Below are 25,980 nucleotides of genomic sequence, written 5' to 3'. Positions count from 1 at the left end.
GTCCCAGTTCCCAGGCTGTACACCAAAAGCATTATGTACTAATTATGTCTCCCCTTCTTCCTCTGCCTCCTCTTTCTCCATATATGTGTGTGTCTGTGTGTGTGTGTGTGTGTATGTACATAGCCTCTTGAAATAGTCAAGAGAAATTTCACTTGTGTTTCCACCAAATCGTATACACAAAGTGCTTGGGGATGACATTCCAAAGAGGTGCTGTGAAGGAGGCGTCCACTGGGGTGGGACTGGGGATGGAGGGGATGGAGGGTCATTAGACTCAAAGAACACATGGGAAGAAAGGTTTCCTCTCCCAGGGTGATGGGTTGATTTCAAAGGACAGAGAGATGGATGGTTGTGCAACACGAAGACAAAGTATTCTGTTAGTGTGGACAAATTTTACTTTGAAATTCAGTTAGGGTGCCTGAGTGGATAACTGAAACCCGGGACAAAGTGAAGGCAGCACAGGCACCTAAGGAAGGTGCAGCCTGAGTACATCTAGTTAATGTCCGTGCCAAGACAGAAGGAATAACAAGTGCCTGAGTGTGTTTCTGTTCAAATTCTGTTCTCAGGCAGTATTGTTTAGGCAAGAGCTTTTTGCCCCAGCCACTGACCCTTAAGAAGTGTTTCTAATGAGCATGCCAAGCTCAGTAATTACTTTCAAGACCTAATTCTTTGATCAAGGTAGAAGACTTGATTTTTTTGAAATAGTCTTGAAAGTAGAAATTTTAACAGAAACAAGGTTTGGTTTGTTTCTAATCTTCACATTTTCCAAAATTACTGTGAACAAAGTACTTCACTGGCATCTGTACTTTAGGGATTAACCAAAACATGGGTTTATACCCAAAAGAAACTAAACAGAGAAAGGACACTGTGCTCACTTGCTATGTTCTCCTCTCTGTTCTCTAGAACCACATGCCGTGGGAAGAACAACCAGGCAAGAAGCCCAGTTGCTCCCGCGGTCTGAAAGCTTTTCACACTGAGCCAGCTCAGGGGCCGTTCTCCACTGCTGAGACGGGGACGTGGACCCTCCCCTTCGTCTCCACAGAGGACGTCCCCAGGGAGACTCCTTCACAACCCAGGAGCATCTCTCAGCACTCACACATCAGTTTAGATGACCTGTGGCTGGAGAAGATGCAGAGGAGGAAGTTGAAGAAGTTGGCCCAGTTTGAAAGGAAGATGCATGCATGTAAAGATGGAGTCCAAGTAAGCTGCTCATATGCCATCGTCATCAGACTTGGCCTGGTACCCCCTCTTCCAATGCAGCTGCTTGCCTTTCCTGCCCCCTGCCCACCTCTGCCCTATACAGCCTGCAAGAGAGACACTGCATAGTGATGTGTCTGAGAGCCACAGAGGCTGTGGCTCCCTCTTCCCTCTCTGCAGTCTGGCCCTGTGCAAGGCAATGGGGCAGAACTGAAGAAGGCGGGGCCTGTCCTCAAGCCCTTTCCATAGGAATTACCATTCAGGGAGGACCCACTCTGTGTCGAACACTGTGTTAGACACTGGACAGCATTAGCTCTAATACTCATAAAGGTGCATGACATTCTGATATAACAGTCTTAAATTAATCAAACAAAATTATATAAAGAGAATTAAATTTTGTCTCTAGGGACATTTTGACACCATGGTTTTTACATGAAACTGTCAGCTGTTTAAAAGTGACTCAGTAGTTTATAAAGCATACCTTTTACCCAATCCCTAACTCTGTTTCTTGTTCTTTCCCTTTATAAAATAGCAATATTTTTTATTATCAAGTATTTGTGAAATACACATCCCTGAGTCTCACCTCATCCCTGATACCCACCTTTATTTATTTTTTTCTGTTTCAGGTACTGTGTTTTTTTTTTTAACATCTTATTGGAGTATAATTGCTCTACAATGGTGTGTTAGTTTCTGCTTTATAACAAAGTGAATCAGCTATACATATACATATGTCCCCATATCTCCTTCCTCTTGTGTCTCCCTCCCACCCTCCCTATCCCACCCCTCTAGGTGGTCACAAAGCACCGAGCTGATCTCCCTGTGCTATGTGGCTGCTTCCCACTAGCTATCTATTTTACATTTGGTAGTATTTATAAGTCCATGCCACTCTCTCACTTCATCCCAGCTTACCCTTCCCCCTCCCCGTGTCCTCAAGTCCGTTCTCTACGTCTGCGTCTTTATTCCTGTCCTGCCCCTAGGTTCTTCAGAACCTTTTTTTTTTTAGACTCCATATATATGTGTTAGCATGCGGTATTTGTTTTTCTCTTTCTGACTTACTTCACTCTGTATGACAGACTCTAACTCCATCCACCTCATTACAAATATCTCCATTTCCTTTCTTTTTATGGCTGAGTAATATTCCATTGTATATATGTGCCACATCTTCTTTATCCATTCATCTGTCGATGGACACTTAGGTTGCTTCCATGTCCTGGCTATTGTAAATAGAGTGGCAGTGAACATTGTGGTACATGACTCTTTTTGAATTATGGTTTTCTCAGGGTATATGCCCAGTAGTGGGATTGCTGGATCGTATGGTAGTTCTATTTTTAGTTTTTTAAGGCACCTCCATACTGTTCTCCATACCACTTTTTTTTTAATCGAGGTGAAATTCACATAACATAAAATGACCCATGTTAAAGTGTACAATTCAGTGGCATTTAGTAGATTCACAAGACTTTGCAGGCCTTATCTCTACCTAGTTCCAAGACATTCTCATCATCTCAAAAGGAAGCCACAACTATTAAGCAGTCACAACCCATTTCCCCTCCCCAGACCCTGGCAAGCACTAATCTGCTTTCTGTCTCTATGGATCTACCTATTTACCTATGGATATTTCATATAAATGGAATTATAGTGTGTGACCTTTTGTGCCTGACTTCTTTCACTTAGCATCATGTTTGTAAGGTTCTTCTCTGTTGTAGCATACAGCAGCATTTTGTTCCTTTTTATGACTGAATAATATTCCATTGTGTGGCTATGTTTGTTTTTGTTATCTGTTCATCCATTGATAGACATAGGGTTGTCTCCACCTCTTGGCTACTGTAACTAGTGCTGTCGGGAACACTTGTGTATAAGCTTTTGTTTGTATACATGTTTTCTATTCTTTTGGGTATATACATAGGAGTGGAATTGTTAGGATACATGGTAATTCTATGATTAACTGTCTGAGGAGGTGCCAAACTGTTGTCTACACCATTTTACATTTCTACCAACAATGTACGAAGGTTGCCAGTTCTCCACATCCTCCCCGACACTTGTTGTTTTGTGTTGTTTCGTTTAAACTATACCATCCTCCTGGGTCTGAATGGTACCTCATTGTGGTTTGATTTGCATTTTCCTAGTGACTAATGTTGAACATATTTTCATACGCTTGTTGGCCATTTGTATATCTTTTTTGGAGAAATGTCTCTTCAAGGCTTTTGCCCATTTTTAAATTGGGTTATTTATCTTTTTGTGGTTCACTTGTAGGAGTTCTTATGTATGCAGATACTAGACCCCTATCAAATAAGTGATTTACAAGTATTTTCTCCCATCTGTACGTTGCCTTTCTTGACTTTCTTGATAGTGTCTACTGCTGCACAAAAGTATTTAATTTTGATGTAATCCAATTTATCTATTTTTTTCTTTTGTTGCTTACGAATTTAGTGTAATGCCCAATAATCCACTGTCAAATCCAAGGTCATGAAAATTTACTTTTATGCTTTCTTCTAAGAGTTTTTGTACCTTTTGCTCTTACCTTTAGGTTTTGTATTCATTTCGAATTCATTTTTGTGTTTTGTGTGAGGTAGAGTTCCAACTTCAAGCTTTTCCATGTGGATATTTTGTTACTCAGCACCACTTGTTGAAAAGACTATTCTTTCCCTCATTGAATGATTTTGACACCCTTGTAAAAAACCAAATGACCTTAGACGTATAGGTTTATTTCCGGACTCTCAATTCTATTCCACTGGTCTATCCATCTGTGCTTTTGCCAGTATCACACTGCTTTAATTACTGTAACTTTCTGTTAAGTTTTGAAGTTGGGGTGTGTGAGTCCTCTGTGTTATTTTTCAAGATTATTTTGGCTATTTGCTGTCCCTTGTAGTTCCAAATGAATCTTAGGATCAGCTGTTTCATTTCTTGAAAAAAAAAAAAAAAGGCCATTGTGATTTTGATAAGATTACATTGAATCTGTAGATCACTCTGGAGAGTATTGCCTTCTTAACAATATTAAATCTTTAAATCCATGAACACAGGGTGTTGTCTGATTTTTTAGGTGTTCTTTAACTGCTTTTCACAATGTTTTGTAATTTTCACTGTACAAGTCTTGCACATCCTTGGTTAAATATTTCTTAATTATTTTATTCTTTTCGATGGTATTGCAAATGGAATTGTTTTCTTAATTTCATTTTTGGGCTTGTTCATTGCTAGTGTATAGAAATACAATGGATATTTGTATATTGATCTTGTACCCTGCAAATTTGCTGAATTTATTACTCTAAGAATATTTTTGTGTATTATTTAGAAATTTCTATATATAAGATACCCTATACATTTTAAAAATTTATATCTTTGCATTTAATTTTCTTAGGGATTATTATAAATGGCATTGTGTTCTTAATTTTATTTAACACCAGTTGATTCTTAGTATATTGAAATATTGTTGATTTTTATGTGTTGATATTGTAGCCTGTGACCTTGCTGAATTCATTTATTGGTTCCAGGATTCTTTTTAAAGACTCCTTGGGATTTTCTATGTAGACAGTCATATCATCTACAGGTAGGGACAGTTTCATTTTTCCCTTTCTAATCTGTATGTTTTTTTTCCCTTGCCTTATTGCAGTGGCTAGGAATTCTAATACTGTGTTGACTAAGAGTGGGAAAAGTGGATATCCTTGCCTTATTCCCTGTCTTAATAGGATAAATTTCAATATTTCACTATTAAGTATGATGTTAGCTGTAGAGTTTTTATAGTATCTCTTTCTCAAGTTGAGGAATTTCCTCTCTACTCCTAGTTTGCTGAGATTTTTTTTAAAAATCATAAATGTGTGTTGGATTTTTTTCAAAAGCTTTTTCTGTGTCAATTGATGTGATCATTTTATGTTTTCTTCCCTAGCCCCTTGATATGGTAGATTATATTAATTGATTTTTTGGTATGTTGTATCAGCCTTCTCCACTTGGAATAAATCCCACTTGCTCATGCAGTACATATGGAATGTATAATTTTTATACATTCCTATATTAATTTGCTAATATTTTGTCCAGATCTTCTGCATCTACACTCATGAGAGATATTGAGCTGGGGCTTTTGCTTTTGTACTATCTTTCCATAGTTTTGGTATCAGGGTAATATGGACCTCATAAAATGAGTTGGAAAGTAGTCTCTCCTTTTCTATATTCTTAAAAAGACTGTGTAAAATTGGTTTACTTTGCTCTGAAGTCTACTTTGATATCAATATAACCACTTCTTTTTTGATTAATGTTTACATGTACCTTTTTACTTTCAACCTGTCATTGATTTGAAGTGAATTTCTTATGGCAGCATTGTTGGATCTTTTTATTTTATCCACTACGATTGTCTTTTAATTGGTATATTTTGACAGTTAACATTTGAAATAATTATTATGCTAGGGCTTAAATATGCCATTTTATTATTTGTTTTCTGATTGTTTCTTCTGTTTCCCAATACTCTTTTCTGTCAGTTACATGAACAATTTTTAGGATTCCATCATAATTTATTTGTGGCATTTTTGAATATATTGTTCTGTTTGGTTTTCATAGTGGTTGCTAAAAGTATTATATATATACATAACTTATCACAGTCTACTGTTATCAACATTTTACCACTTCCAATGAACTGTAGTAATCTTAGTTCCACCAAGGTTCATTTACCATCTCCACTATTAAAATACAATTGTCTGGTGATTTCTCTACATACATTTTTTTTGAAGTATGGTTGATTTACTTCCAATATTATGTTAGTTTCAGGTATACAACATAGCGATTCAATATTTTTATAGATTACACTGCATATAAAGTTATAAAATAATGGCTATACCTCTCTGTGCTGTACAATATATCTTTGTTGCTTATTATTTTATATATAGTAGTTTGTACCTCTTAATCGCCTTTCTCCTACCTTGCCTCTCCATCCACCCTTTCCCCACTGTTAACCACTGGTTTGTTCTCTGTATCTTTGAGTTTCTTTCCGTTTTTTGTTATATTCATTCATTTGTTTTATTTTTTAGATTCCACATATAACTGAAAATATACAGTATCTTTCTTTCTCTGTCTGACTTATTTCACTAAGCATAATACCCTCAAGGCCCATCCACGTCATTGTTGCAAATGGCAAAATTTCATTCCTTTTTATGGCTGAGTGATATTCCAATGTATGTATATGCCACATCTTCTTTATCTGTTCATCTGTTGATAGACACTCAGGATGCTTCCATACCTTACCAATTTTGGACAATACTGCAATGAACATTGGGGTGCATATATCTTTTTCAATTGTTGTTTTTGTTTCCTTTGGATATATACCCAGGAGTGGAGTTGCTGGATCATATGGTAGTTTTATTTTTAATTTTTTAAGGAACTTCTATATTGTTTTCCATAATGGCTGTACCAATTTACATTGCCACCAACAGTGCACTAGGGTTGCCTTTTCTCCACATCCTCACCAACATTTGTTATTTGTTGTCTTTTTGACGACAGCCATTCTGACAGGTCTGAGGGGATATCTCATTGTGTGTTTTTTAATTAACTTTTTAATTAGAGTATAGTTGATTTACAATGTTGTGTTAGTTTCTGCTGTACAGCAATGTGAGTCAGTTATACATACACATATATCCACTTATTTAGATTCTTTTCTCATATTGTTCATTACAGAATATTGAATAGAGTTCCCTGTGCTATTCAGTAGGTTCTTATTAGTTATCTATTCTATATACAGTAGTGTGTATATGTCAGTCCCAATCTCCCAATTTATCCCTCTCCCCCTATTCCCCCCTGGTAACCACAAGTTTGTTTTCTACATCTGTGACTCAACTTCTGTTTTGTAAATGGGTTCATTTGCACCATTTCTTTAGATTCCACATATAAGGGTTATCATATGATATTTGTCTTTCTCTGTCTGACTTACTTCAATCAGTATGACAATCCCTAGGTCCATCCATGTTGCTGCAAATGGCATTATTTCGTTCTTTTTTATGGCTGAGTAATATTCCATTGTAGATATGTACCACATCTTCTTTATCTATTCCTCCTTTGATGGGCATTTAGGTTGCTTCCATGTCCTGGATATTGTAAATAGTGCTGCATTGAACATTGGGGTGCATGTATCCTTTCAAATTATGGTTTTCTCTGAATATATGCCCAGGAGTGGGATTGCTGGATCATATGGTAGCTCTATTTTTAGTTTTTTAAGGAACCTCCATACTGTTCTCCATAGTGGCTGCACCAATTTACATTCTCACCAACATTGTAGGAGGTCATTGTGGTTTTGAATTACACTCCCTGACAATTAGTTGATGTTGTATTTTCATGTGCCTGCTGGCTATCTGTATGTCGTCTTTGGGAAAATGCCTGTTCAGGTCCTCTGCCCTTTTTTTAATTGGGTTGTTTAGGTTTTTTTGGTATAGAGTTGTATGAGCTGTTTATATATTTTGGATATTAACTGCTTATCAGACATTATTTGCAAATATCTTTTCCCATTCAGTAGGTTGCCTTTTCATTTTATTGATGGTTTCCTTCACTGTGCAAAAGCTTTTAAGTTTGATTAGGTCCCATTTGTTTATTTTTGCTTTTGTTTCCCTTGCCTAAGGAGACAAATCCAAAAAATATTGCTAAGGCCCATGTCAAATAGTATACTGCCTATGTTTTCTTCTAGGAGTTTTATACTTTCTGATCTTACATTTAGGTCTTTAATCCATTCTGAGGGTTTTTTTTTTTAATGGTGTGATGAAATGTTCTAATCTCATTCTTTTACATGTAGTTGTCCAATTTTCCCAGCACTACTTATTGAAGAGACTTTTTCCCCATTGTATATTCTTAACTCCTTTGTCATAGATTAATTGACCATATTGCCTAGGTTTATTTCTGGGCTCTCTATGATGTTCCTTTGATCCATGTATCTGCTTTTGTGCCAATACCATGCTGCTTTGATTACTGTAGCTTTGTAGTGTAGTACGAAGTCAGAGAGCATGACACCTCCAGCTTTGTTCTTTTTTCTCAAGATTGCTTTGGCTATTCGGGATCTTCTGTGGTTCCATACAAATTTTAGGATTATTTATTTGTTCTTGTTCTGTGAAAAATGTCATGGGTATTTTGATAGGCATTGCATTAAATCTGTAGACTGCTTTGGGTAGTACAGATATTTTAACAATATTACTTCTTCCAATTCGTGAATATAGGATGCCTTTCCATTTATTTGTATCATCTCCAGTTTCTTTTATCAATGTCTTATAGTTTTCAAAGTATATGTCTTTCTTCTCCTTGGTTAAATTTATTCTTATGCATTTTATTCTTTTTGATGTGATTGTAAATGGGATTGTTTTCTTGCTTCTCTTTTTCATAGTTAATTATTAGTGAATAGAAAAGTAACAGATTTCTATATATTAATCTTATATCCTACAACTTTATTGAATTCATTTATTCTAAAAGTTTTTTGGTGAAGACTTTAAGGTTTTCTATATATAGTATCATGTCATCTGCAAATATGATAGTTTTACTTCTTCCTGTCCAATTTGGATGTCTTTTTTTTTCTTGACTGACTGCTATGGCTAGGACTTCCAATACTGTGTTAAATAGAAGTGGTGAGAGTGGGCATCCTTGTCTTCTTCGTGATCTAGTAAGAAAAGCTTTCCAGTTTTCCCCGTTGAGTATGATATTAGGTGGGTTTGTCATAAATGGCCTTTATTATCTTGAGAAATTTCCCTCTATACCAACTTTGATAAGAGTTTTTATTGTGAATGGATACTGAATTTTGTCAAATGCTTTTTCTGCATCTATTGAGAGATCATGTGACTTTTATCCTTCATTTTGTTCATTCTTATAGCCTTGGTTGTACAGGAGTCTTTCTGCCAATTTCCAGTTAGTTTTCAGTGGTAATTGTTCCACATGTAGATGTATTTTTGATGTGTTCATGGGGGTAGATGAGTTCCATGTCCTCCTACTCTGCCATCTTGATCAATCCCCTTATCCTTCATTTTGTTAATGTGGTGTATCACATAGATTGATTTGCAAATGTTGGACCATCCTTGCCTCCCTGGGATAAAAACCCACTTGATCATGGTTTATGATCCTTTTTAATGTATTTTTGAATTTGGTTTGATAATATTTTGTTGAGGATTTTTGCATTTATATTCATCAGAGAAACTGGCCTGCAATTTCCATTTTTTGTAATGTCTTTGTCTGGTTTTGGTATCAGGGTAATGCTGGCCTCATAGAATGAGTTTGGGAGTGTTTTCTCCTCTTCAATTTTTTGGAATAGTTTGAGGATAGGTATTCAGTCTTCTTTAAATGTTTGGTAGAATTCCCCTGTGAAGCCATCTGGTTTTGGACTTTTGTTTGTTGGGAGTTTTTTGATTACCAATTCAATTTCAATACTAGTAACCAGTCTGTTCAGATTATCTGTTTCTTCCTGATTCAGTCTTGGAAGATTATATGTTTCTAGGAATTTATCCATTTCTTCTAGGTTGCCCAGTTTGTTGGTATGTAATTGTTCACAGTATTCTCTTATGATTGTTTGTATTTCTGTGATACCGTTGTAAATTGTCCTCTTTCATTTCTAATTTTATGTGGGTCCTCTCTCTTTTTTTCCTAATAAGCCTGGCTAAAGGCTTGTCAATTTTCTTTATCTTTTAAAAAAACAGCTCTTGATTTCATTGGTCTTTTCTGTTGTGTGGTTTTTTTTGGGGGGGGTCTCTATTTTGTTTATATCTACTCTGATCTTTATTATTTCTGTTCTTCTGCTGACTTTGGGTTTTGTTTGTTCTTATTCTTCTAATTCCTTTAGATGGTGGGTTAGGTTGTTTATTTGAGATTTTTCTTATATCTTGAGGTAGGCCTGTATCACTATAAACTTCCCTCTTAGAACTGCTTTTGCTGCATCCCGTAGATTTTGGAAAGTTGTGTTTTTATTTTCATTTGTCTCAGGGTATTTTCTTTTTCTTTTTCTTTTTTCTTTTTTTTTTTTTTTTTTTTTTGATGTGGACCAGTTCTAAAGTCTTTATTGTTTCTTACAATATTGCTTATGCATTATGTTTTGGTTTTTATGGCTGCAAGTCATGTGGGATCTTAGTTCCCTGGCTAGGTATAGAACCAGCACCCCCTGCATTGGAAGGCGAAGTCTTAACCACTGGACTACCAGGGAAGGCCCTGTCTCGGGGTATTTTCTGATTTCCTCTTTGACTTCTTGGTTGACTCACTGGGTTTTTAGTAGCATGCTGTTTAGTCTCTACGTGTTTGTGTTTATTTCCATTTTTCTTCCTGTAATAGATTTCTAGTTTCATACCATTGTGATCTGAAAAGATACTTGGTATATTTTCTATCCTCTTAAATGTGTTGAGACTTGTTTGGTGGACTATCATATGATCTATTCTAGAGAACATTCCATGTGCATGTGAAAAGAATGTGTATTCTGTTTTTGGATGGAATGTCCTGTAGGTATCTATTAAGTCCAGCTGGTCTAATGTGTCATTTAATGTCACTGTTTCCTTATTGGTTTTCTGTTTGATAATCTGTCCATTGATGTAAGTGGGGTGTTAAAGTCCCCTAATACTATTGTATTATTGTCAATTCCTCCCTTTATTTCTGTTATGCAATGCAGTATTATTAACTATAGTTGCCCTGCTGCACCTTACATCCCCATGACTTATTTTATAACTGGAAGTTTGTGTCTTTTGGCTGCCTTCACCCATTTTGCCTACCCCCTACTCCCTGCCTTTGGCAAGTACCAATCTGTTCTCTGTCTCTATTAGCTTGGCTTTTCTTTTTTAAGATTTCACATACAAGTAAGATCATACAGTCTTTCTCTTTCTTGTCTGACTTATTTCACTTAGCATAATGCCCTCAAGAGCCATCCATGTAAAATTTCAATTGTAGCTATATTTTTCAGTTCTAATGTTTCCATTCTATTCTATTTTGCATCTATTTCCCTGCTGTTATTTTCCATTCATTTCAAGAGTGTTCACACTTACTTCTTAGAGCACAGTTATATGAGCTTCTTTAAAATCTTCTATAATTCCAGCACTGTATCATCTTGGTGCTGGGATCTGTTGTCTTTCCCTTATACGTTATGGAGATTTTAATAGTTCTCTGTATATCAAATAATTTTGGGTTATATCTTGGACATTTTGAATATTACGTTATGAGCCTTATTTAGTTTCTGTGGAGAATAATAGTTAAGTTTTATCAGGCAGCTGATCCAGTTTAGGGTACAAGTTCTTACTGGCCTTCAGGGGCTATGTTTCTTATGTCAGTTCATGTTTTCAAGGTGTTTTCAGTGCTACTTGGATAATATGGATCACCCAGTGGCCAGTCTGAGACCTGTAAAATGGTCTACTCCATAATTTGGTTCTCAAAGACTTTAGTATTCTGTTTAGGGTCAGATCCACCCAAGCACAGTTTGGGGGTAAGTCCAGGGGTCATAAACAACGTTATGGTGTCATTTTCTTGATCTCTTTCTTTTCTGCATTCTTCCAGACACTTCTTGGCTTCCAGGAGTCCCCCTCTTCGTGGACTTTTTACTAGAAAGCTAGGCTTTCATTTTCCCACTCTGGCATATACTTCCTGCAACTATGTCTGCCTCTGGAGCCAAGGGGCAGGAGGACAGAGACAGGAAAAAAGAAATAGGGATTCTCCCCCTCCCTCAGAGTTTTAGATGCCTGCCTGGCCATCACTGCCATACTATAATGGGATTTCCTGGGAGTCTAGGGTGGAACCAAATGACAACATAGAGGATTTCCCCAATTTGCTCATACCCTTGGGGTCCCTTTCCCCTCTCTTCAGACCAGAGGAAGCTTTTTGGATTACTTTTGGTCCACACCCAGTTTTAAGCTGCTATTGAGTTCAGGCCAGAGGATGCTGTAGGGACCACAAAAAATGTAACTCACCATAGGATTGGTGTAACTTCAAATACTGGCTTCCTTCTCCAACCCACCTGCTACCATTTATTTCAGAGCCCTTAGGTAACTGATTTATACATCTGCCCAAGGTTTTTAGTTGCATTCAAATGGAAAAGATGGAGTGGGGTATAATACTCCCATCTTAATCCTTGTTTGTATATTTACATTTCCATTAATCACTAAAAGAATTTTCTAAGCACTGTTTACTTAATTTGTGTGGAATACAAAAGAATATGGAACATTTATGTGAATACATACCAAAAATTTTAAGTAAATTTGATAACTTTATAAAGTAGACAAAATCTGGAGGGGCCAAGTTTATCTCTGGATAATGGAATGATAAAGAAAGGGACAATATCCTTGCCCTCCCAAGACCTCATGCAACACTGGTCCTTACTGTCTGAAGGGTAAAGTCTGTCTTATGATTATGAGGTGTCAGGGACTTCATGGGTTGCATTTTAATTAAGCACCCCTGCAAGAATATAGCTAAAACAAAGCCTTCCTTTTGGAGAAATGTCAGGCTGTGTGGCTGACCAGCTGGTGTAATTTGGGGGTTTGGAGACCTACTGTCAGTCCTCATTTCACATTGTTGAATGACAACCTATTTTGCCATGGTTGCCACATATGACCATACAGGTTGCAGACTACTGACAACAAGAGAAACTTCCTTCTCTTTTTTCCATGGATTTTGAAATGAATGGCACCTCCCAGAGCTGTGTGTAATTTGGCTGCATGCTCTGCTCATGGCAAAGTCCTGGGCAATTAGAAAAATTATAATGTGGCAATGACAACATGTTATCTCTTTTCTTCATTTACTCTCTGCCTCTTTCCTCCTCTCCCAGTGTTGGAGGAAGATGACCATTACCTCTCCAGAGTCTTTGAATCTCCCTAGAAGAAGCCATCCATTCTCCCAGAGCACCCCGACAGGACTGAACCGCATGGGCTGGCCAGAGGCCATACCTGACATTGGTGAGTTACATGCCTCTCTCTTTTCCTTCACACTCCGGTGTCCTGGCAAAAAGGACAAGACCTGAGAGCATGTTGTTGACAGCTGTGTTTACTTGTCTGACAGAAGTAGCTTGAATGTGAGAAATAAACCATTGTCTTTAACTCCTTCAATTAGGAAGAGGTCCCTAGCACTCTCATAAAGGGAATTCTTGGCTTGAGGAAGATTCCATTACTGAATCCCTAAACCTGGCTCCTTTCATTTATTTTGAGCAGAACTACTGACCATCCCTTGAAACTTGTAATAGGGTATAACTTACAGAAGAAATAATTACAGTGAGAGAGTTGTCTAATCTAGTGATGAAACCTGGGTGTTTTCCCTTCTGGGGGACAAGCCTCTTCCTTGAGTTTTATGGCAGCCTGTCTGAGTCCCTTTCCCAAAACTATGGCAAGCAGCATCACATCACATATTTGTCCATAAAAGGGCTGATTTTTGTGCCAGAAGGAAACTGGGACCCAGTGAGGGCCAGGATGGGGCATCCTCATGCACAGCTACCACCCTTCCTGGACTTAACCCAGGAAGGGCTGGACACAGTGAAAATGCTCAAGGCTCCTGGTGCAAGGACAGATGTTGTGTCTCAGGTCTTGAGCAGGTGCAGATTATGTTAGATGGAAACCTTATGGTTTAAAGGCATCCAGCTGGCTGAAGGAAGAGGCCAAATCTGGTGTTTAAAAAGGATAAAGAAGAGTAAAAGCCTTAGACAGGGTTGAAAAAACAAAATAGCTACACCTGCCAAACATGTACTTTTCCAGACTTGGGGAGTAGGGACAGGGCTGGCATTCAAGGATGTCTGTAGTTTGATCCTATTGGAGCTAAAGACCTGTAGAAAGCAGGTGAGGTTAGCAAAAGATGATATGGGAGAATAGTGGCTGGGCCCTGATCATTAGAGTGTGGCATATGCTGTGCTGAGGAGTCAGCTCTGATACAGACATAAGTCCTGACCTCTGAATCTGACTCAGTGCATACTGGGTGCTGGTCCTGGGGGAGCTGGCTACTCAGATTAGCCAGTAGCCATGATTGTTTTCCATTAGCAAATGTCTGTGCTTATGCTTATCATGCAGTGGATTTTAATCTTCCCCAGATATGGTTTTAATCTTAAATTCACAATAAGCAAAGTCATGAAAATGTGTTTGACATCTGCTGAAAGAATCCTTTCATGGGAAAAGATAGTTCTAACATAAACTCTTCATTAAGTCATGGAATAGTTTAGAGGCTCACGGAAGAGACAGTAACGGGTGAGAGTAGCATTTCTCCTGGAAAAATCTTCAAGGTTGATTTTGGCTCTTGAAGTTAGAAACTTCTTACAAGTTCAAGCTTAATAATCATATGTTCCTATTATTTCAGAGCCTCATTTGAATTAATTAGCAGATGTATTTATTGTAGAATAAGAGATTTTTAAAACCTCAATGTCATATGTCCCTCAGCATGCCTGCATGCTGAGGACTCTGGAAGTCAAAGGTCAGGGCTCTGGCTGTAGCTGCCCTTCATGTGGGGGTGAGAAATTGGGCACTTCCCTCCATTTGTCTATCTCATACTTCTTTTTATTTAAAAAAAAGAGTATAATTCCTGTATTCATCAGATTAATATGAGGGGCTAGCTTAGGTCTCTGTATTTAGCTTAGGAAAGCTTTCTTTTCTTCAATTATTGCTTCCACTCCAACTGCTCTATTCCAAACTTCTGGGGTTTCTTTCTACGGATTGTATTCCCAGGTTCTATCCCCAGAATCTCTCATTATTTTCATTATTTTATCCTTTTCCTCTCTGTTCTGGGAGAATATCTCACTTTTATCTTCTGCTTTGCTTTTCTGGTTTTACCTCATCTGCTGTTCATTGCCTTCATTAATATTTGTGATTCAGTGATCATGTTTTTAATTTCCATACATTATTTCCAATGTCCTCTAGAAGTTCATTAAAAACAGAAAGTTGGGCGTTTTGTAAAATTTTCTCCTGTTCATGTTTTATAAATTCATTTCCAAATTCATATACTTTTCTTTTAACTGGTAACTTTTTTATAGGTGAAATTTCTCTATTTGCTTATCTTTACAGACATCAATTCTTCACCAGCAATGGCTTGTTGTCAGGTAGCACTTGAGACAACATCCTTTCAGAGATTGTTACAGGTTCCTCTTAAAATCCTTCAAGCATAGCTGAAGCAGGAAAAGTTAAGCTTTCCTATAATGTGTATCATGGGTTCAGTCACCTTGGTGCGGGAGCTTTAAGCAGTCCCAGCGAGAGGTTTGCCTCTTTCCAGCACTTCTTCTCTACGTTTGGTGGAGTAGTCAAGAATTAGCCTGATGTGGGAGCATGCCACCCTCTGCCCCACAAGTTGGTGCCCAGGATAAACTCTACCACACCCACTCTTCTCTGAGTGGAGCCAGCAGGGCCAGATATGACTCTGTGAGCCCCTAGCATGATGGCTGCACACAGCATCATGTAAAGCCCTCTGCAACTCCAGAACATTTGTTGGAAAGACTCTTTTTCCCTTTGAATGGTCTTGACCCCCCTGTCGAAAGTAAGCTGATCATAGATGTATGGATTTATTCCTGGACTGTCAACTGTATTCCACTGATATATGTCTATTCTTGTACTAGTACCACACTGTCTTGTTTACCATTACTTTGTAGTAAGGTTTGAAATCAGAAAGTGGAGTCTTCCTACTTTCCCCTTTTTTTTTCAGGAATGTCTTAGCTATTCTGAGTCCCTTGCAATTCCATATGACTTTTAGAATCAGGTTGTCAATTTCTACAAAGATATCAGTTGAGATTCTGATGAGGATTTTATTGAATCTGTACATGAGTTTGGAGAGCACTGTCATCTTAACAATGTTGAGTTTTCTGATCTATGAACATAGGACTTTTTTCCCATTTATTTAGATCTTCTTTTGTTTCTTTCAACAACATTTTGTCATTTTCAGAATACAAGTTTGTACTTCCTTTGAAAAATTCATTCCTAAGTGCTTTATATAATTTTTAATGCATTGTGAATGAAATTGTCTCCTGAATTCCATTTTCAGACTGGTCATTAAAAGTGCATAGAAATACAATTGACTTTTGTATACTGGTCTTGTATCCTGCAACCTTGCTGAACTCATTTATTAGTTCTAGTTTTTTAATGGATTCCTTAGGATTTTCTACACACCAGATCATGTTATCTATAAGTAGAGACAGTTTTACTTCTTCCTTTCCCATCTGGATGTCTTTTTTTTCTTGCCTAAGTGCCCTGATTAGAGCCTCCAGTACTGTACATTTGAATAAAAATGGCAAGAATGGACATCCTTGCTTTTTTTCCTGATTTTAGGGGGAAAGCATCCCATCTTCACCATTAAGTATGATGTTAGCTGTGGGTTTTTCATAGATGCCCTTTATTGGGTAAATAATGTTTCTATATTCCTAGTTTGTCAAGTTTTTTTTGTCACAAGAGAGTGTTGGATTTTTGTCAAATGCTTGTCCTGTCTATTGAGATAATCATGCAACTTTTGTTCTTTATTCTGTTGATGTGGTGTATTACATTAATTGATTTTCAGATGTTAAACAACCCTTGCATTTCTGAGATAAATTTCACTTGGTCAAGACGTGTAATTCTCATTATATTTTGCTGAATTTGGTTTGCTAGTATTTTGTTGAAGATTTTTGCATCCATATCCATAAGAGATATTGGTCTGTAATTTTCTTTTCTTTTAATGTCTTTGTCTGGTTTTGGCCTCATAAAATAATTTGGGAAATCTTCCCTCATCTTCTATTTTCTTCAATAGCTTGTGAAGAATTGGTATTAATTCTTTTTCAATGTTTGGTAGAATTCAGGGGTGAAGCCAATTGGGTGTGGGCTTTTCTTTGTAGGCAGTCTTGTTATTACTGATTCAATCTCTTTACTTGTTATAGAGCTATTCAGATTGTCTATTTCTCTTGAGTAGGTTTTGGTAGTTTGCATCTTTCTAGGAATTTGTCCATTTTATCTAAGTCATCTAACTGTTGGTGTACAGTTGTTCAGTCTTCTCTTATAATCCTTTTTATTTCTGCAAAGTCAGAAGTAATGCCCCTTCTTTCATTTCTGATTCTGGTAATGAGTCCTCTTCTTTCACTTGGTCAAACCAGCTAAAGGTCTGCCAATTCTGTTGCTTTTCCCTAAGAACCAGCATTTGGTTTCTTTTATTTTCTGTTTTTTCTCTAGTCTCTATTTCTGTTTCTGAATATTTCTGTTCTCCATTGTGCCTCTACTAACTCCTACTCTAATCTGTATTGTTTCCTTCCTTGTGCTTGTTTTAGGTTTAGTTTTGCTCTTTTTTTCCCCTGTGTCATTGGGTGCAGATCCAGTTGTTGATTTGAGATTTTTCTTCTTTCTTAATACAGGTATTTGCAGCTATAAATTTCCTTCTGAGCACTGCTTTACCTGTCTTCATAACTTTGGGCATATTTTGTCTTCATTGTCATTTATTTCAAGGTATTTTCCGATTTTTCTTTTGATTTCTTCTTGGACCCATTAGTTATTTAGGAGTTTGTTATTTAATTTCCACATATTTGTGAGTTTCTCAAATTTCCCTTATTATTGATTTCTAATTTCATTCCACTGTGGTCAAAGAATACATTTTGTATTATTTCCATACTTTTAAATTTGTGGAAGTTTGTTTTATGGACTAACACATGGTCTAGCCTGGAGAATGTTCCATATACACTTGAGAAGTATACTCTGTTATTGTTGGAAAGTATACTCTGTTCTATATATGACTATTATGCCTAAATGGTTTATGGTGTAGGTCAAATATTCTATTTCCTTGATCTTCTGTATAGTTGCTCTATCCATTATTGAAAGTTGGGCATAAACCTCCAACTATTATTGTTGAATTATCTATTTCTCCCTTCATTTCTGTCAGTTTTTGCTTTATGTACTTTAGTGCTCTGTTATTAGGTAGGTGGATATATATTTGTACTTATATCTTCCTGATGGATTAACCCTTTTATTGTTATAAAATGTCCTTCTTTGTCTCTAGTGTCTTTTGTTTTTTTTTAATTTTTTTTAATTGGAGTATAACTGCTTTACAGTGCTGTGTTCATTTCTGCTGTATGATGAAGTGAATCAGCTATATGTATACATATATCCCCTCCCTCTTAAACCTCTCTCCCACCACCCCCCCATCCCACCCATCTATGTCATCACAGAGCACCAAGCTGAGCTTCCTGTGATTTATAGCAGGTTCCCACTAGCTATCTATTTTACACATGGTAGTGTATTTATGTCTAATTTAATCTTCTAGCTCATTCCACCCTCCCCTTCCCCCACTGCATCCACATGTCCGATCTCTACATCTGTGTCTCTATTCCTGCACTGGAACTAGGTTCATCTGTACCATTTTGCTGGATTCCACATATATGCATTAATATATGATATTTGTTTTTCTCTTCCTGACTTACTTCACTCTGTATGACAGACTAGGTCCATCCACATCTCTACAAATGACCCAATTTCGTTCCTTTTTAGGACTGAGTAATATTCCATTGTATATAGGTACCACATCTTCTTTATTCATTCAACAGTCATTGAACGTTTAGGTTGTTTCCATTTCCTGGCTATTGCAGATAGTGCTTAAATGAACATTGTGGTACATGTGTCCTTTTGAATTACAGTTTTCTCAGGGTATATGCCCAGTAGTGGGATTGCTGGGTCATATGGTAGTTCTCTTTTTAATTTTTTATGGAACCTCCATACTGTTCTCCACAGTGGCTGTATCAATTTACATTCCCACCAACAGTGCAAGAAGGTTCCCTTTTCTCCACACCCTCTCCAGCATTTATTGTTTGTTTATTTTTTGATGATGGCCATTCTGACCAATGTGAGGTGATACCTCATTGTAGTTTTGATTTGCATTTCTCTAATAATTAGTGATGTTGAGCATCTTTTCGTGTATTTGTTGGCCATCTGTAAGCCTTCTTTGGAGAAATGTCTATTTAGGTCTTCCACCCATTTTTTGATTTGGTTGTTTGTTTTTTTGGTGTTGAGCTGCATGAGCTGTTTGTATATTTTGGAGATTAATCCTTTGTCAGTTGCTTCACTTGCATATATTCTCCCACTCTGAAGGCTGTCTTTTTGTCTTGTTTATGGTTTCCTTGGTTGTGCAAGAGCTTTTAAGTTTCATTAGGTCCCATTTGGTTTTTTTTTTTCCATTACTCTAAGAGGTGGGTCAAAAAAGATCCTGCTGCAATTTATGTCAAAGAGTGTTCTGCCTATGTTTTCCTCTAAGAGTTTTATGGTGTCTAGCTTTACATTTAGGTCATTAATCCATTTTGAGTTTATTCTTGTATATGGTGTTAGGGAGTGTTCTAATTTCATACTTTAACGTGTAGCTGTCCAGTTTTCCCGGCACCATTTATTGAAGAGGCTCTCTTTTCTCCGTTTTATATTCTTGCCTCCTTTGTCATAGATTAGGTGTCCATAGGTGTGTGGGTTTATCTCTGGGCTTTCTATCCTGTTCCATCGATCCATATTTCTGTTTTTGTGCCAGTACCATGCTGTCCTGATCACTGTACCTTTGTAGTATCGTCTGAAGTCAGGGAGCCTGATTCCTCCAGCTCTGTTTTTCCTTCTCAAGATTGCTTTGGCTATTCAGGGTCTTTTGTGTTTCCATACAAATTGTAAGATTTTTTTCTGTTAATTCTGCAAAGAATGCCACTGGTAATTTGATAGGGATTGCATTGAATATGTAGATTGCTTTGGGTAGTATAGTCATTTTCACAATATTGATTCTTCCAATCCAAGAACATGGTATATTTCTCCATCTGTCTGTGTCACCTTTGATTTTTTTCATCAGTGTTTTATAGTTTTCTGAGTACAGATCTTTTGCCTCCTTAGGTAGATTTATCCTAGGTATTTTATTCTTTTTGTTGCGATGGTAAATGGGATTGTTTCCTTAATTTCTCTTTCTGATCTTTTGTTGTTAGTGTATAGGAAGGCAGGAGATTCCTGTGCATTAATTTTGTATCCTGTAACTTTACCAAATTGATTGATTAACTCTAGTAGTTTTCTGGTGGCATCTTTAGGATTTTTTATGTATAGTATCATGTCATCTGCAAACAGTGATGGTTTCATTTCTTCTTTTCCAATTTCTAATCCTTTTACTTCTTTTTCTTCTCTGATTGCCATGGCTAGGACTTCCAAAACTATGTTGAATAATAGTGGTGAGAATGGACATCCTTGTCTTGTTCCTGATCTTAGAGGAAATGCCCTCAGTTTTTCACCATTGAGAATGATGTTTGCTGTGGGTTTGTCATATATGGCCTTTATTATATTGAGGTAGATTCCCTCTATGCCCACTTTCTGGAGAGTTTTTACCATAAATGGGTGTTGAATTTTGTCAAAAGCTTTTTCTGCATCTAGTGAGATGAACATATGGTTTTTATTCTTTAATTTGTTAATATGGTGTATCACATTGATTGATTTGCATATATTGAAGAATCCTTGCATTCCTGGGATAAATCCCACTTGATCACTGTGTATGATCCTTTTAGTGTGTTGTTGGATTCTGTTTGCTAGTGTTTTGTTGAGGATTTTTACATCTATGTGATATTGGCCTGTAATTTTTGTGTGTGTGTGTGACATCTTTGTCTGGTTTTGGTATCAGGGTGATGGTGGCCTCATAGAATGAGTTTGGGAGTGTTCCTCCCTCTGCTATTTTGGAAGAGTTTGAGAAGGATAGGTGTTAGCTCTTCTCTAAATGTTTCATAGAATTCGCCTGTGAAGCCATCTGGTCCTGGACTTTTGTTTGTTGGAAGATTTTTAATTACAGTTTCAATTTCATTACTTGTGGTTGGTCTGTTTATATTTTCTAATGCTTCCTGGTTCAGTCTGGAAAATTGTACCTTTCCAAGAATTTGCCTATTTCTTCCATGTTGTCCATTTTACTGGCATATAGTTGCTTGTAGTAGTCCTTATGATCCTTTGCATTTCTGCAGTGCCAGTTGTAATTTCTTCCTTTTCATTTCTAATTTTATTGATTTGTGTCCTCTTCCTTTTTTCTTTTTTTTTTTAAAATAAATTTATTTATTTATTTATTGCTGTGTTGAGTCTTTGCTGCTGTGCACAGGCTTTCTCTAGTTGCAGCAAGCAGGGGCCACTCTTCACTGCAGTGCAGGGGCTTCCCATTGCAGTGGCTTCTCTTGTTACAGAGCATGGGCTCCAGATACACAAAGCCCTGGAATGTTGGGCTCAGTAGTTGTGGTGCGTTGGGTTCAGTAGTTGTGACATGTGGGCTCAGTAGTTGTGGCGCACGGGCTTAGTTGCTCCACAGCATGTTGGATCTTCCCAGGCCAGGGCTCGAAACCGTGTGCCCTGCATTGGCAGGCAGATTCTTAACCACTGCGCCACCAGGGAAGCCCCTCCCTTTTTTCTTGATGATGCTGGCTAAAGGTTTATCAATTTTGTTTATATTCTCAAAGAACAAACCTTTAGTTTTATTCATCTTTGCTATTGTTTTCTTCATTTCTATTTGACTTATTTCTGCTCTGATCTTTATGATTTCTTTCCTTCTACTGATTTTAGGTTTTGTTTGTTCTTTCTCTATTTGCTTAGGTGTAAGGTTAGATTGTTTATTTGAGATTTTTCTGGTTTCTTGAGGTGAGATTGAATTGCCATAAACTTCCCTCTTAAAAATGCTTTTTGCTGCATCCAGTAGGTTTGGGGTCATCATGTTTTTGTTGGCATTTGTTTCTATGTATTTTTTAAATTTCCTCTTTCCTCTTTGATTTCTTCAGTGATCTCTTGGTTATTTAGCAGTGCCCTGTTTAGCCTCCACGTGTTTGTGGTTTTTACAGTTTTTTTCCTGTAATTGATTTCTAATCTCATAGCATGTGGTCAGAAAAGATGCTTGATACAATTACAATTTTCTTAAATTTTCTGAGGCTTGATTTGTGACCCAAGGTGTTATCCTGGCAAATGTTCCATGTGCACTTGAGAAGAAAGTGTATTTGGCCACTTTCAGGTGGAATGTTCTATAAATATCAATTAAATCTATCTGGTCTGTTGTGTCATTTAAAGCTTGTGTTTCCTTATTTATTTTCTGTCTGGATGATCTGTCCATTGGTGCAAGTGGGGTGTTAAAGTCCCCCACTATTATTGTGTTACTGTCAATTTCTCCTATTATGGCTGTTAGCATTTGCCTTATCTATTGAGGTGCTCCTATGTTGGGTGTATAAATATTTATAATTGTTATATCTTCTTCTTGGATTGATCCCTTGATCATTCTGTAGTGTCATTCCTTATCTCTTTTAACAGTCTTTATTTTAAAGTCTATTTTATCTGATATGAGTATTGCTACTCCAGCTTTCTTTTAATTTCCATTTGCATGGAATATCTTCTTCCATCCCCTCACTTTCAGTCTGTATGTATCCCTAGGTCTGAAGCGGGTCTCTTGTATACAGCATATATACGGGTCTTATTTTTGTATCCATTCAGCCAGTCTGTGTCTTACGGTTGGAGCATTTAATCCATTTACATTTAAGGTAATTATTGATATGTATGTTCCTATTACCATTTTCTTAATTGTTTTGGGTTTGTTTTTGTGGGTCTTTTGTTTCTCTTGTGTTTCCCGCCTACTGAAGTTCCTTTAACATTTATTTTAAAGCTGGTTTGGTGGTGCTGAATTCTCTTGGCTTTTGCTTGTCTGTAAAGCCTTTGATTTCTCTGTCAAATCTGAATGAGATCCCTCAGTAATCTTGGTTATAGATTTTTCCCTTCCATCACTTTAAATATATCCTGCCACTCCCTTCTTGCCTGCAGAGTTTCTACTGAAAAATCAGCTGATAACCTTATGGGGATTCCCTTGTGTGTTATTGTTTGATTTTCCCTTGCTGCTTTTAATATTTTTTCTTTGAATTTAATTTTTGTTAGTTTGATTAATATGTGTCTCAGTGTGTTTCTTCTAGGGTTTATCATGTATGGGACTCTCTGCGCTTCCTGGATTTGGGTGGCTATTTCCTTTCCCATGTTAGGGAAGTTTTTGACTATAATCTTTTAAAATATCTTCTCAGACCCTTTCTTTTTCTTGTCTTCTTCTTCTGGGACCCCTGTAATTCGAATATTGGTGCATTTAGTGTTGTCCCAGAGGTCTCTGACACTGTCTTCAATTCTTTTCATTCGTTTTTCTTTATTCTGCTCCTCAGCAGTTATTTCCACCATTCTATCTTCCATCTCACTTATTCGTTCTTCTGCCTCAGTTATTCTGCTATTGATTCCTTCTAGTGTATTTTTCATTTTAGTTATTGTGTTGTTCATCTCCGTTTGTTCTTTAGTTCTTCTAGGTCATTGTTAAACATTTCTTGTATTTTCTCGATCCATGCCTCCATTCTATTTCTGAGATTTCAGATCTTTACTATCATTACTCTGAATTCTTTTTCAGGTAGGTTGCCTATTTCCTCTTCATTTATTTGGTCTTGTAGGTTTTTACCTTGCTCCTTCATCTGTGACATATTTTTTTGTCATCTCATTTTTTTTGATGGGTGGGACTGTGTTCCTTTCTAACTTGGTGTTTGGCCTGAGGCATCCAGCACTGGAGTTTGCAGGCAGTTGGGTAGAGCCGGATCTTGATGCTGGGATGAGGACCTCTGGGAGAGCTCACACTGATTAATATTCCCTGGGGTCTGAGGTTCTCTGTTAGTCCAGTGGTTCGGACTCAGTGATCACACCACAGGAGCTCAGGCCCAACCCCTGGCCGTGAACCAAGATCCTGCAAGTCACATGGCACAGCAAAAAAAAAAAAAAAATTGGAACAGAACAATAACAAGGAATAAAAAATAAAATAAAATTAGAAAACTAACAGATATATTAGAAAAAAATAAAAATATAAATCAGAGAACAACTAGAAGGTAAAGCAGAACCACAATAGCAAAAAAAAGTCCAGAAAAGGCCTTGGCTCTGGGGGGCAGGCCTTAGGCAGGCAAGGGGTTTAGGCGGGGGCAGGGTCTAGGCTTAGGACCCATGTGGCCAGATAAGGCACTGGGGGGTCTGGGGGCAGGGCTTAGGCGGCCATGGAGCACAGAGGATCAGGCCTGGGACCCCAGCAGGCTCCCCAGGGCCCAAGTGGGCAGGGGAAACACTAGCTGTGTTCCCCTCCAATCCTCTCAACCCCCGAGGGTCTCTCCCCATCCCCATTGATACCCTCGTGGTCAGTGGGCCTCTCCAGGTGTGGGAACCTCTCCTCTCCCCCAGCGAGCCCTCATGGGCACCAGTCCCATCCCACCTCCACTTCTCCTATCCCCTCACTCACCCCCACTTCCTACCCGGTTGCTTGGGGATTCCTCCCATCCTCTTGGGTGTCAAGGTCCCCCACCAGAGTCTGGTAGGTGCCCTCGTTGTGATACAAACTCCATGTCCTCTTACTCCACCCCCTAGTGTCTTTTGTTTTAAAGTTTATTTTATCTGATATCAACAGAGCCACTCCAGCTTTCTTGTGGTTGCTGTTTACATGATATATCTTTTTTCCATCTTTTTACTTTCAAGTTATTTGTGTCTGAATCTAAAATGTGTCTCCTATAGACAACATATAGGTGGATCGTGCTTTTTATCCACCTGACACTCTGTCTTTTGATTGGATTGTTTAATTCATTTACATTTAGTGTTGTTATTGATATAGTTATATTTACATCTGCCATTTTACTTTTTATTTTCTATATTTTTGAGTACTTTTTAGTGGTTGCTCTAGGGTTTAACGTGCACATCTTTTAAAATTTATTTTATTGAAGTATAGTTGATTTACAATGTGTTAATTTCTACTGTACAGCAAAGTGGTTCAGTTATACATATGTATACACACAGTTATACATATGTATACACAGTTATACATATGTATACATCATATATATATTGAATATAATTCCCTATATAGTAAGAACTTGTTGTTTATCATGCACATCTTAACTTATTAGAATCAACTTCAGATGTATATTAGCTTAATTCCAGCAACATATAGAAATATTATTCCTATATAGCTCTATTCCTTTTCTCCCCTTTGTGGTATTACTGTTATACATATATTACATCTATTAATGTTACAAACCCAACAATGCATTGTTAAAATTATTATTCTACCATCTGTCATTATTTTCCTAGCTATTACAGCTTTGTTCCCACCCACCTCCTTTGTGCTAGTATTAGCAGATATAGTCTAGATATATTACATTTCTATATGTTGTAGGCCAAACAATACATTAGATACATATTATTTTATACAATTGGTTTTTAAATCAGTTAAGAGAAAAAAGGAAAAAAATAGGAATTTATCTTTTATAATTACATAATTACCTTTGCTAGTGCTCTATTTTTGTTCATGTGTATTTGAATTACCATCTGGGGTCACTTGCTTTCAATCTGAAGAACTTAGGTATTTCTTGTAAGTTGGGTCTGCTAGCAACAATTTCTCTCCGAGTTTATCTGAGAAAGTCTATTCTGCCTTTGTTTTTGAAAGATAGCTTTGCTGGATATAGGACTCTTGGTTAAGAGGCTTTTTATTTTTTTCTTTCAGTACTTTTAATATTATCCCACCACCTCTGGCCTCCACAGCTTCTGCAGGGAAGTCAGCTGTTAATCTTTCTGGGGTTCCCTTGTGAGTTATATATCATTTTGCTCTTGCTGCTTTCAAGATTTTCTCCTTGTCTTTTGCTTTCAGCATATTTAAGATGATGTGTCTGTTTGTGGGTCCCTTTCCATTTATCCTACTTAGAATTTGTTGTGCTTCCTAGATATGTAAATTTTTGTTTCTCAGTAAATTTTGGAAGTTTTCAACTATTATTTCTTTGAATTTGTTTTTCTTCTTTCTCTCTCTTCTCTTTCTGCTACTCCCATTATACATATGTTGGTGCAGTTAATGGTGCTCCTCCACTTGCTCCTGGCTGGGAAAGGAGGTCTCTGCCTG

At 37.3% G+C, this 25,980-nt stretch overlaps 1 protein-coding gene across 2 annotated transcripts in view; it reads left to right on the top strand.

Moving 5' to 3' along the window:
* ARHGEF4 (Rho guanine nucleotide exchange factor 4) overlaps positions 1–25,980 on the top strand; it is a 269,860-nt gene that overhangs the window by 151,513 nt on the left and 92,367 nt on the right. Inside the window, exons 3-4 of one of the 2 annotated variants that reach the window (XM_059927737.1) lie at positions 901–1,197; positions 12,926–13,052. In XM_059927737.1, coding sequence (XP_059783720.1) covers positions 901–1,197; positions 12,926–13,052 — 424 coding nt within the window. The remainder of the gene's footprint in view (positions 1–900; positions 1,198–12,925; positions 13,053–25,980) is intronic. The other variant, XM_059927735.1, reaches the window with a different exon arrangement.

Source organism: Balaenoptera ricei, chromosome 7 (assembly GCF_028023285.1).
Source record: "Balaenoptera ricei isolate mBalRic1 chromosome 7, mBalRic1.hap2, whole genome shotgun sequence".
Classification (NCBI taxonomy): Eukaryota; Metazoa; Chordata; class Mammalia; order Artiodactyla; family Balaenopteridae; genus Balaenoptera; species Balaenoptera ricei.
Note: the sequence above shows the minus strand (reverse complement) of the source record. Positions and strands in the feature narration are given on the sequence as shown.